The sequence below is a fragment of the Halictus rubicundus genome, chromosome 13 (genome assembly GCF_050948215.1).
Source record: "Halictus rubicundus isolate RS-2024b chromosome 13, iyHalRubi1_principal, whole genome shotgun sequence".
Classification (NCBI taxonomy): domain Eukaryota; kingdom Metazoa; phylum Arthropoda; class Insecta; order Hymenoptera; family Halictidae; genus Halictus; species Halictus rubicundus.
Genome location: NC_135161.1, coordinates 14,607,058 through 14,618,336, shown reverse-complemented (window position 1 = coordinate 14,618,336; position 11,279 = coordinate 14,607,058). Strand labels below are relative to the sequence as shown.

The following is an 11,279-nucleotide window of genomic DNA, read 5'->3' as shown; positions in this document are numbered from 1 at the left end:
ACGAGACGAATTTCTTTAAATCATAATCATACCCAAGCAAAAAAAAAAAAAAGAAACACGATTCCCAAACGATGAAAGCGCGCGCGAGTCGATCGATTTTCTCGAGCAGGGTGTCTCCGATTCGATCGATCGGTCGCAGACTTTCGTTATTTATAGACATTTTGTTACATTTTATTCGCATTTTACTTAAGTATAATTCTTTCTTCTTATCGATGCCGATACCGATACCGCTACCGATACCGATACAGGTACCGGTACAGGTACATGTCGGTAACGATGATTATAACTATAACTTAGTAGCGTAACGGATGGAAACCCCCAATTTTACTTCCTGTCCCCAGTACCGCGATCATTGTTTAAAACACGAGAAAAAAAAAGAATGGCGACATTGAGCTTTAGAATTGAAAGGATGGCAAAGAGCGAGAGAAGGGGAGAGAGAGTGAGAGAGAGAGAGAGAGAGAGAGAGAGAGAGAGAGAGAAGGAGAGAGTAAAAGAGTAAGAGAAAAGCCACAGTCGAAGAAAGTAATGAATCTTATCTGTACCGGTCAATACTATTATCTTTCATTCCTTTAGTCCCCCTTTCCCGTAACTCATTATTCACTTACCGTATTTTATACCTACCTACTCTACTTACCTACACACCCTATTTATAAAATCATAATATCAAGGATATAATAATAATAATAATAATGATAATAATAATATTAATAAAAATAAAATAATTAATATTAATGATACGATAAGGTTGATATTGCTAATCATATTGAGTGGGTTTTTGCGACACGATAACGTTTCACTATAAAATTCTGGTTTTTCTTTAAAACTGTAATAAAGAAAGATTATACAATATTAAAGGCAGGCAGGCAGGAAGGCAGGTGAAGCAAGCGATCAAGACTAATCGACGGAATGAAAAAGGAAAGATATATGTGGAATGAGGAATGGAAGGAAGTGATCGAAGTAATAGAAGTAAAGAAGGCAGTAAAGGGAGAAAGGAAGAAAAAGAGAGTAAAGTCGAGCTTGCGGGGGCAAGGAAGCATTACTGGCAAAAGCGAAGGCAGTTCACGGTGACGAGACTTTAGACTGATCTAGGTACTAGCATTGCGAATATTGGCCCAGCCCCAGTTTCGAGGTGCCCCACGATATATTCTATCACTTACCCCCTTTGCTATTTTATACTTTGACCGGTGTGGCAGCTGGGGTGCCTGGGGAGGGGTTTTCAGTCGCATTTAGAATAATGCGCTACTGTGGCTGACGATGCTGTTGCCGCGAGAGCAAGCAAACGTGCCCTTTTACCCGGTCATTGCCCTAATTCGCGGCACATCACATCCTGGGGAACTTGACTCTTCTTGGTTGGCCCGTGTCAAGCGGATGTTGTGTGATTTCTTGGGTCGGTCAATTTATGTTAATAACGACCTAAACACGTGTTTTTTTTTTATTATATATAAATATATTATATATTATATTCCTGCGAATATGCATTTTGTGACGTGATGTTATTTAGCACTAACGAGGAAAACAAATTACGAAAAAAGTAACGACGTACGAAAGAAAATGTCAAAAAAAAAAACAACAAATGGAAGAAAAAAAAACATATTGTAATAACACTATTCACGCAAACAATACGGTTTACGTTTCTCGCGCCACATTGCCACGTGTCAGCTCCACGGCTAACTGAAAACGAACGATAAAATTCCTTACAACCAGATCATTCTCTTATCGTTGACAATTGCGTTTTCAAATTACTTTTCTTATTATTCACCCTCCAATTGCTTTGCTTTTTTTTTAATTCCTGCAATTTTAAACGTTGCCCCTAATTTTAGTGTGACGTAGTTGAAAGTAATTGATTATCGATGAATTTAAAACGATGTTGAAATGGTTCCTTTTTCGGGCTAGGAGCTTGATTTAAAGTGTCAAAGATTTTTGTGTATGACCAGATGTATTCTACATGTCTCAATAAACAGTTGTATGTGAATTACCTTTCTTAATCGGTTGTACGTTTACTTTTACCCGCCACTGCGTCTCTCTCGTTTTTCCTTATGATTCTCGCGGACCGATTCGCCGCGAGTATCGCTACCGAAAATCGCTCTATAATCTACGCACAATACAGCAACCCCTGTCTATTTCTATCGAATTTCTCCTGATCGTTCTCCGGCCCGTCGCGACATCTCTGCCGGGGTGCGGTGCTTCGTTTCCAATTGAATTTTTCAAATGGTCACCTTGTTCTACACAACATGTACCTATATCGATGCGACGACAGCTTTTCTCGCAACTAGATAACAATACCATTTCGAACAAACGAATGATCCGAAAAAAAGAAAATTTTTGGCGGGTCGCGTTCTCCGTTTCTTCCAATTGAACGCTCACACTTTTGGAAAATTACGGTCCATCGTGGAACAGTTGTTTTCTATTCCGGAGTTCGATGATCGAGTCGGTGTACATTTGAGTATACCGAGCCGTATCGACCAGCCGCGACTCCTCGCAGATTTCTAGAACAATAATACTTTGACCGATCGAACACCAGTTGTGTTTGAATCGACCACCAGACATTGATTTCTCGATGCGTGTTTCCGCGTGGTACACGTGCCTAGCGCGCGTTCTATTCGCGCGTGTCCTCGTATACGTATACATATAAATATCGAGAGAAGAGAATGTCTACGATACGGAACGGGATACGATAGGTGATGAGATGGGATGGGATGGGATGGGATGGGATGGGATGGGATGGGATGGGATGGGATGGGACGAAACGAGTCACAGCTGGGTGGTAGGTGGTAGCTAGTCCGCACAACGCAACGCGGAAGGGTGGTGACCTAGTCGCGCGGTGCCAACATCATTTTCTCCCGTGTTTTCAGAAGGAGAGCAAGTGGGGGTGGGGGAGAGTGGGAGTGGTAGAGACAGATCCGGGAATTTTCTGCGATATCAAACGGTCGGTGTGGGTTAGGTGGTGGTGTTTCGCCACGACGACATCTGATTAAATTCGTCGGTCCGGAGGTTGCGCCAAGGTTGCACAAAGACAGCATTTGCACTTATACCGCGCAAAGGGAAGAGGAACAAAGGATCGCGTCGATCGTCACACGCTCGCCATTCGCCATTCGGAGAAGCGAGAAAAGGACGAGAACCAGAAGGAGACTCGGTATTCGAATCAAGATCGTACACCCCAAATCGAAGGGAGGTTAGTCTCTTAGCTGGTCGTTTGTTGGTACGGGAACAGTTTGTCGAGAGCGGCGCTGCGCATCGACCATCGGCTTGTTCCACCTTCGAACTCGATCGACGCATTGTTGGTTGTTACCCTCGTGTGGCGCTAACGCATCGTCAATTAACGTTCTTGTGAAAATTATCGGTGCTCCCTGCAACGATCGAAATATTATCGGAGAGAGCGACGTTATTGGATCCAAGGTGGTGTCTCTATCGCGTGCGGTGAGCAGTGAGCGGTGAGAGAAAGATCGCATGGAGGGTCGAGGGCGTGGCAAACTGCGGACGACAACACGCGGAGAAACGAGTTGTCCCGCGAACAGAACAGAATGGAACTTTTCCTATCCTTTCTATTCTCTTTTCGACCGTTCTCGCTATTCCACTATGCTCGTACAGTTATGTATTCTCAAATTCGAGAAAAGTGTTTCGAATCATCGTTTGAAAAAGCTGCAAAGCGAGAAAGCTGTTCCTACGTTGACGTTGACGTCGACTTTGACGGTGAGGTTGACGTTGACGTTGACTTTGACGTTGACGTTGACTTTGACGGTGAGGTTGACATTGACGTTGACGTTGACGTTGACGTTGACGTTGACGTTGACGTTGACGTTGACGTTGACGTTGACGTTGACGTTGACGTTGACGTTGACGTTGACGTTGACGTTGACGTTGACGTTGACGTTGACGTTGACGTTGACGTTGACGTTGACGTTGACGTTGAGGTTGAGGTTGAGGTTGACGTTGAGGTTGACATTGACGTTGAGGTTGACATTGACGTTGACGTTGGCGGGGCGAAAGACCAAAAGGACAAAAGAGCGAAACCCTCGATCGTCCATTCGACGAGAGGATCGAGCGCTATCTAGAAAGTTGCTCGACGGCGAGGGGTTGGAATGTATGAGGATCGGAAATTTGTAACGAGTGTGACTCTCCTTTGATTGCAGATGACCTATACGACCAGGATCGATTTCGATTTCTTGTATTGTTACTGTGCGTGGATCAGGGATTAACGATATGGTAAAGTGCTGGAAATCGACTTACTCTTGGTAACATGATATTATTAGCGATTGCAACGACGGTAATAATGGAAAAACGCGCGTCCATGTGTTAGGATACAGTATGGCTTCGGTACTTTGGCACACCTCTGGGATTTATTTCGTCTTCTCGCCTGCCTTTATCCTGTTGCTGCTGCTTTGTCCTCGCAGTAGTACAGGTTGGTGAGAACGATGCTCTTGATCTTGAGATTATTGTTAGTTTTCGATCGACGATGGGACGCGCGGAGGCGAGGCGACGTTGATCGTTTAACGTTTCCCGTTTCCGCAGAGTGCGATCAAAAGTTTATAAGCACGCCGGATGGACCGCTGAACGGAACGTTTCACGCGCCGCTTTTGCTCAATCCAAAGAACGAGTCTCGGCAGTGCGTCTACACGTTTTTCGCCGGACCTCGGCAGCGGGTCGAATTGGTCTTTACTTCGTTCGGGCTTCGAGGGACACCGCCCGCGTGAGTCTCCAGATCGGTTATATGTTCGTTTTCATTTTGGGTTTCATCATTTTTTCGGTTCAGTTATCCCTCGATATCGATATTCGATTGTTCCACTGTTCTAATTCGATTCGAATTACCCGTCTCCGCTGCGCTTGACGCGCGTCATTCGTCGCTGACGTTGAATCGTGCGCGATCGTCGTCTCCAGTGGAGCCGCTGTCGGAGAACTGCCCGCGTAAGTATTCTCTCGTGTTCCCCTTATCGGTTCCCGATCATCGGGACACGAACGCCTTGACGTTCGACATTTGACATTTGCTGTTTCAGATGCACGCACGAGTACCTAGACTTGTACGCGGAAATACGCTCGGAGAATACGACCAAACTGATCGAAACACCGTTCGGAGGGCGTTTCTGCGGCCCAATTCCACCCCGAAGGCGCATTTCTCTTTATCAAGGAATCGCCCTCAGTTTCTTTACCGACAAGAATGTCACGCTGCCCAGTCTTTTCGGCGGCATCTACACGTTCATCAATGCCTGTAGGTTTGCTCGTTATCCTGTGTCACTTGGTGTTTTCTCTTTCCTTGTCGAAAAACGTTTTTTGGTTTGCTTTTTTTTAGCCGAATACGAGGTCGGGACGCCAGCCCCGGGCAGGCCGTGTTCGTTCACGGTCAACTCCGAGAACAAGCGTAACGGTACCATATTGTCGCCGACGTATCCAGGCAGCTACCCGAAGGACCTCGTCTGCAATTACAAGTTTATCGGAAGCCATGACCAACGAGTCCGTCTCGAGTTTCGGGATTTCGATTTGTACTTTGGAGGCCCGCAGTACGTATAATACCAAGCTCTCTCTCTCTCTCTCTCTCTCTCTCTCTCTCTCTCTGCTATATTTTGTACGTACTTATGTTATCCCCCATGCACGTAGCTGTCCCTTGGACTACGTTAAAGTGTACGATGGCTTGAACGACACGTCCGCCGTTATCGGAACGTACTGCGGCCAGCAGAGAAATTTGGTCTTGTATTCGTCCGAGCCCAATTTGTACGTGTTGTTCGTTACGCTACCACGCACCGCGAACACGCAGAATCGAGGTTTCAAGGGAATCTTTGAGTTCTCCGAAAGCTTCGTCAAATTGGGTGAGTCCTCTAGAAGTTTCAACTTATCGTTTTAACGTCTCCGGTGTATCGGTGTCGGTACCGGTATCGGTATCGGTAACGATATTGTAGATGTCGACACGATATACATGCATGCATGCATGCATAGAAGATGGAATTCTCCCTATTCATACATGTATACGATAAACATATTTACGCGTGCGTTCGTTGTACGTGTACGCGGTCGTCTTTGTCTACTCAGACTACATAGCCAATTACAACGGTGAGCACATCAGAGGGTCGGAATGCGATCAGAAGATCTTGAGCAAGAAGGAATCGTCCGGAATGGTGGTCAGTCCAAACTATCCATTCCCGTACATACCGAAAGTCGTGTGCCGGTATTTTATTTATGGAATGCAAGACGCGCAGCATCTGGAACGCGTTCGACTAGAATTCAACATGTTCAAGATACCGAAAAACAAGACAACCGGAGAGTAAGTGAAAAAACCGTACATGCGCTAATTTAAAATCGGATTCAGCTAAAACGTCGATTAGAGTTCCGCGTGTTTAACTCCTTCTCCGTGGTCTATTGCAGTGCGCCGTGCACCGACGGATATCTGAAGCTGTACTTGAAAGGACAGGAGGCCACGGACTCTTACGACAAATTCGATTACGAACTGTGCGGCCTGAATGGCAATCCGACCGAAGTGGTCAGCGACGGTCCACGTCTGGTTATGGTATTTAGCAGCGGCGAGTCGCAAGGCCAGGGCTTCAAAGCATGGTAACCGACCGATAACGAGATTCGCGGCTAGAAACTAGAGATAGGAATTCGGGGTCCAGGGCCTAGGGCCCAAGAGTCCCAGGGGAGAATCGAAAAACTAATCGATCGACGCGTCGCAGGTATAGTTTCGAGACGGAATACAAGATACCGGGCACAGCGGCACCCGACGGCAGCTGCACGTTCACGTATCGCAGCTCGTCCCGGAAGAAAGGCTACTTCAATTCGCCGCGACATCCCAGCAACTACCCGAGCGACACGAATTGCACGTATTTCTTCTTGGCAACGCCGAACGAACAGGTCACCTTGATATTCGATTATTTCAAGGTGCAAACGAAAAACACGAACGTGACGGACGGGCATTACGGGTAAGCCAACGACCACGAGCCATTCGACCGTCGTATCGTCCCATCGTTGGGACCATCGCTGTCGATGGTGTGCCGATAGCGCCGATATGCTAATCGTTGGACTCCGTTTGGTAGGTTCGAAGCTTGCCAGGAAGACTGGTTAGAGATATACAACATGTACCGGGACAACACGGAGAAGCTGATCGGCAGATATTGCGGCAGCACCGCTCCTGGTCCGGTCGAATCGAATCTCGGCGCTCTCGGCTTAAGGGTTATCCTGCATTCGGATTCCGAACTGGTTTACAGCGGGTTCAAAGCTCGCTACACCTTCGAAGTGGCCAAACCGATATTTGGAGGTAGGCTGTCCGGTTAGGTTGGTCAAAGGCTAAACGAATCGGGTCGGTAATGTCGAGGGCGATCGCAGATCTTCGCATTTGCTCTACGTTCGCGTTCTTCTTCTTGATTCTTTTGTTTTGCAGACTGCGGATCGAATATAAGCAGTTTGAACTACGGCATCATCGCCAGTCCAAACTTTCCGAACAAGTACGAGGGTCCAGGGAAAAATAATGCCAGCAAAACCTGCAACTGGTTCATCAGAGTCGGCCAGAACCAGCGAGTGCTCTTGTATTTTGAACTGTTTTCCGTGGAGGGCGATCAAACAGGTACGATCTCGCGTAATCGACTGTCGATCGTTGAAATTTTACTTGAAATTCCACTTATCCGGTTCGTTCCGGATCGATCGCCGAGTACTCTGACCGATTCGTGTTTCCGTTGCAGTTCGAGGTTGTCCTGCCGCGGTTCTACGCGTATGGTATTCCGCTGCGGCGACGCCCATCGAGCTTTGCGGCGTCAAGGGGCCGAACGCCAACTGGACCTACCTGTCGGAGGACAACAACATGCGTCTTAGGTTGGTTACTCGTTTGCTTGATCCTTCTTCCCCCCCCCCCCCTTGTCCGCCTTTTCCTTCCTCTCTGTTTCGTTTCCATTCTCCAGCATTCCAACGTATAACTCTGTTTCCTCCTCGAGCTCGATTCCACCATATCGTCGCACGGTAGACTGACAACGGTTCCGTGTTTCTCTTTGGCCTTTCTTTCAGCTTCATATTGGCCGATAAAGCCGTAGGACAGCAGGGATTTAGAGCAACGTGGTCCGAAATAAGCGCGAGCACCGACTGCCAGAACCAATTCATGTGCAGTAAAACTAAATACTGTATCGCGGAATCGCTTCGATGCAACGGCATACGCAATTGTGGCCCGACTGACGCTTCCGACGAAGAAAACTGTAAGTTTCGTAAACGTTAGACACACCGAACACGACTGGTTGTAGGTCGTGCGGTTCTTTCTTTTTTTCTTTTCATTCTACTTGTTCTCCTCCCTACACTACTTGTTTTTCGTGGTGGTGATGGTCGTCGTGATCGTCGCTTTCTTCTTCTCCACCTTCTTCTCCTTCTACTCCTTATAAATACTACTACTGCTAGTACTACTATTGCTACCGCTACCAATACTGTTATTACTATCACAGCTACTAGTACTATTACTATTACTATTGCTATTACTACTCCTATTACTCCTGCTGTACCTTCTTCTTCTTCTACTTCTCCTTTACTTTCTCTTTCTCCAAGCCCACCTCCAGGCCCCTTCCTTTGTTATTATTGTATTACAAATTTTATTTATCTACGCTAGGATATAGGATAGACGCGCAAGCGCGCACACACGCACACATAGCACACATGACACATACACAGACACAGGCACACGCGCGCGCGCGTGTACATAACGTTTACGTATGTATATATATATATTTACTGCTATACTATGTGTATATATATAGATATATATCTATATACATACGCGTACATAGTCTATACAACTCGGATCTAACGAATATGTAATGTCTTTGGATAGTTGAATAGATGCCATGTTCTAAAGTTCTCCAAACGTATTCTTTTTTTCGTACGTTGATACCTCGAACTACCGATCCCTTACGTATGTATATGCATGTGTACGTACGCGTATAGGCGAATGAGGCGATCTATCGTGATAGCGAGACAGTAGAGGAAGGACGTGATAATAGAAATACATAGAAGGAAATTCGAGCGTAACGGAGAGAACGGAACCGATGCGAACACGGTTCGTCGGATTTTTGTTTACACGATGCGGATGAGAATCGTTTATCTACGCGTTATCAACGACTCGCGCGACGAACGATTAACGTCGAAATTCAATCTCGACGATTCTAATGAAACAAACCAACAAAGAAAGAAAGATATAAACGAGTTCGAGCCGTTGCAAATAAAACTCGAAGACTAAATATTTACAGAATTGTAATGATATCTTAGGTAAGTAGTACATGTAGACGTTTCGTAGAGACGAAAGAATGAAAGGATCGAATGGATGAACGACGGTGTGTGGTGTCGCAGGTGCAGCATCAGCCCCGTTGTCCCCAGCACCGGCTGGAGCCTCTGCCATGCTTCTTCTCTTTCTGTGCTTTGCGTTCGTGGCCTTCTGAGCCCTTCACGAAGCTTCCGACGATCCGGCATGCTATGATCTCCCCTGTCACGTGAGTTCACTCACAGTATTGCACACGTATCGTACTTAAGTTCCGACGAGCCATATCCACCCGAATCGATACGATCCGTTTTCGATTCACCGCCGCGACTAATTTCCATTCACCGCTGAAACCCGTTAATCACGCCCAATCGATCCGGTAACGACTAACGACGCACCACCTCTGCGACTGTCGGCTGTCGGCTGTCGGCTGTCGGCTTCGCATTTCGAAATCGCAGTTGTAAATCGAATTAGCATCGGAATCGGTATCGGTATCGATCGCTGATACACGTCGAAAGTTCCTACAACTTTTCCCTTTTTTATTCATGTAAACTTCCATTTTCGTAAATACGTGCATGGATATAATCATGTATGCAATCCCGTTACCTTCTATCTATTGTATGTGTATACTTCGTATACAAGTATAATTCGTATACGAAGGTATGGCATGTAAACATTCTCTCCCCTTACGACCCATTTTTTGCGCCCTCTTTCTCTCTCTCTCTCTCTCTCTCTCTCTCTCTCTCTCTCTCACCCTGTATGTATCTACGTTTCTCTTTCTCTGTACCGATCTCTTCGTTCAGTCTTTCCATACCCCCCAGCTGACTTACAGCTGTGTCCTAGCTTACACTATATTCTATGGTCTATAGCCTGCCCTTTGCATACGACAATGTCCAATTTTCATATTTCTGTCTTCTCGAATATGGAGGGTCGACGATCATTACGTAGAGTAATTTTCTCGAAAAATTTTGAAACGGAACGCGTCATAGCGGACCTATTACGATTCGAGAACAGAAAAGAGGGCACGAAAGAGGGAAGCGGGAATAATGGGCGAGAGAGTGGGATCGGAATCGGGATCGGGATCGGGATCGGGATCGGGATCGGGATCGGGACTGAAAGGGTAGATTCAAGAACGCGTTTGACAGAGACCGATTGCGTTTCAGGTGACATGGAAGTCGCACGGACGGATAGTTACGGCGTTGTCGCGGGATACGCTGCAGGCGTGATACTGGTCGCGCTGATCGTATGTCTCTTTTATCATCGAAAACTAAAGAGGCGAGTTCAAACGGTTCATCTTGACGACCTGCGTCAACGCGTAGACACCGGCCACGGATCTTACCATCGCGAGAGTCTTCTTCGTCGTCGTCATCATCACCACCACCATCGTCATGCTCATCGGCATCTTCACCAGCATCAACCTCCTCGTCACAATAATAATCATACCCATAATCACAACCATAGCCATAGTCATAGTCATAGTCATAACCATGGCCATAGCCATAGCCATAGCCATAGCCATAGTCATAGTCATAACCATAATCAAAATCATAGTCATGACCATCAGGATTATGATCAACATGCCGACATTCGTCGTCGTCGTCGTCGTCATCGTCATCATCGTCGCGGCCACTGTCATCGTCATCGACGTCAAGACCAACAGGATCGGAAGAGCGATTTTGAAGATTCGAGATGTCGGTTGGACGCGTCGGCGAGTCCGACGAGCGAAGACGGTTACGAGTGCGAGTGCGAATGCGAATGCGAGCTCGAAGCTGCGCCGGGATCGGAATCGGAATCCGGATCAGATTCCGATTTCGAGTCCGAGTCCGGATCTAGGTCTGGATCCGGATCCGGATCCGGATTCGCAACCGGTTCCGAATCCGAGCGAGCCTGCGTCGAGGAGGGCCGCGGCCGAAACGACGATGGCGCGTGACACTTTCGAGCACCGTCTGTTGGACAGACCCGCGAACCGCGTCAATCTACGAACGAAACGGACTCGTTCAGCCACGGCACTGTTCTCATCGACGATCTTGGTCGAAACAACGAACCCGGTAAGCGTCGCGAACTCGATTTA

The 11,279-nt window shown here is 46.9% G+C and overlaps 1 protein-coding gene across 4 annotated transcripts; it reads left to right on the top strand.

Moving 5' to 3' along the window:
- Nucleotides 1–2,803: 2,803 nt before the first annotated feature.
- On the top strand, nucleotides 2,804–11,275 carry LOC143360162 (cubilin). Of its 4 annotated transcripts, none has more exons than XM_076798762.1 (16): nucleotides 2,804–3,396; nucleotides 4,131–4,203; nucleotides 4,298–4,399; nucleotides 4,510–4,687; nucleotides 4,876–4,902; nucleotides 4,992–5,203; nucleotides 5,285–5,492; nucleotides 5,590–5,798; nucleotides 6,019–6,250; nucleotides 6,352–6,537; nucleotides 6,657–6,902; nucleotides 7,017–7,237; nucleotides 7,361–7,543; nucleotides 7,659–7,788; nucleotides 7,978–8,162; nucleotides 10,372–11,275. In XM_076798762.1, the coding sequence occupies exons 3-16, from the start codon at nucleotides 4,306–4,308 to the stop codon at nucleotides 11,136–11,138; spliced, it is 3,078 nt and encodes a 1,025-aa protein (XP_076654877.1). In that variant the 5' UTR covers nucleotides 2,804–3,396; nucleotides 4,131–4,203; nucleotides 4,298–4,305; the 3' UTR covers nucleotides 11,139–11,275. The 4 variants fall into 4 exon arrangements, with proteins under 4 accessions (XP_076654877.1, XP_076654875.1, XP_076654878.1 ...); XM_076798760.1 differs by having other exon boundaries at nucleotides 2,804–3,417; XM_076798763.1 differs by having other exon boundaries at nucleotides 2,804–3,424.
- Nucleotides 11,276–11,279: the final 4 nt, after the last annotated feature.

Coding starts and splice junctions, on each gene's coding strand:
- LOC143360162 (XM_076798762.1), top strand. CDS start 4,306: ATGGCTTCGGTACTTTGGCACACCTCTGGGATTTATTTCGTCTTCTCG. Junction 4,400..4,509: donor TTGTCCTCGCAGTAGTACAG/GTTGGTGAGAAC, acceptor CCGTTTCCGCAG/AGTGCGATCAAAAGTTTATA. Junction 7,544..7,658: donor CGTGGAGGGCGATCAAACAG/GTACGATCTCGC, acceptor TTTCCGTTGCAG/TTCGAGGTTGTCCTGCCGCG.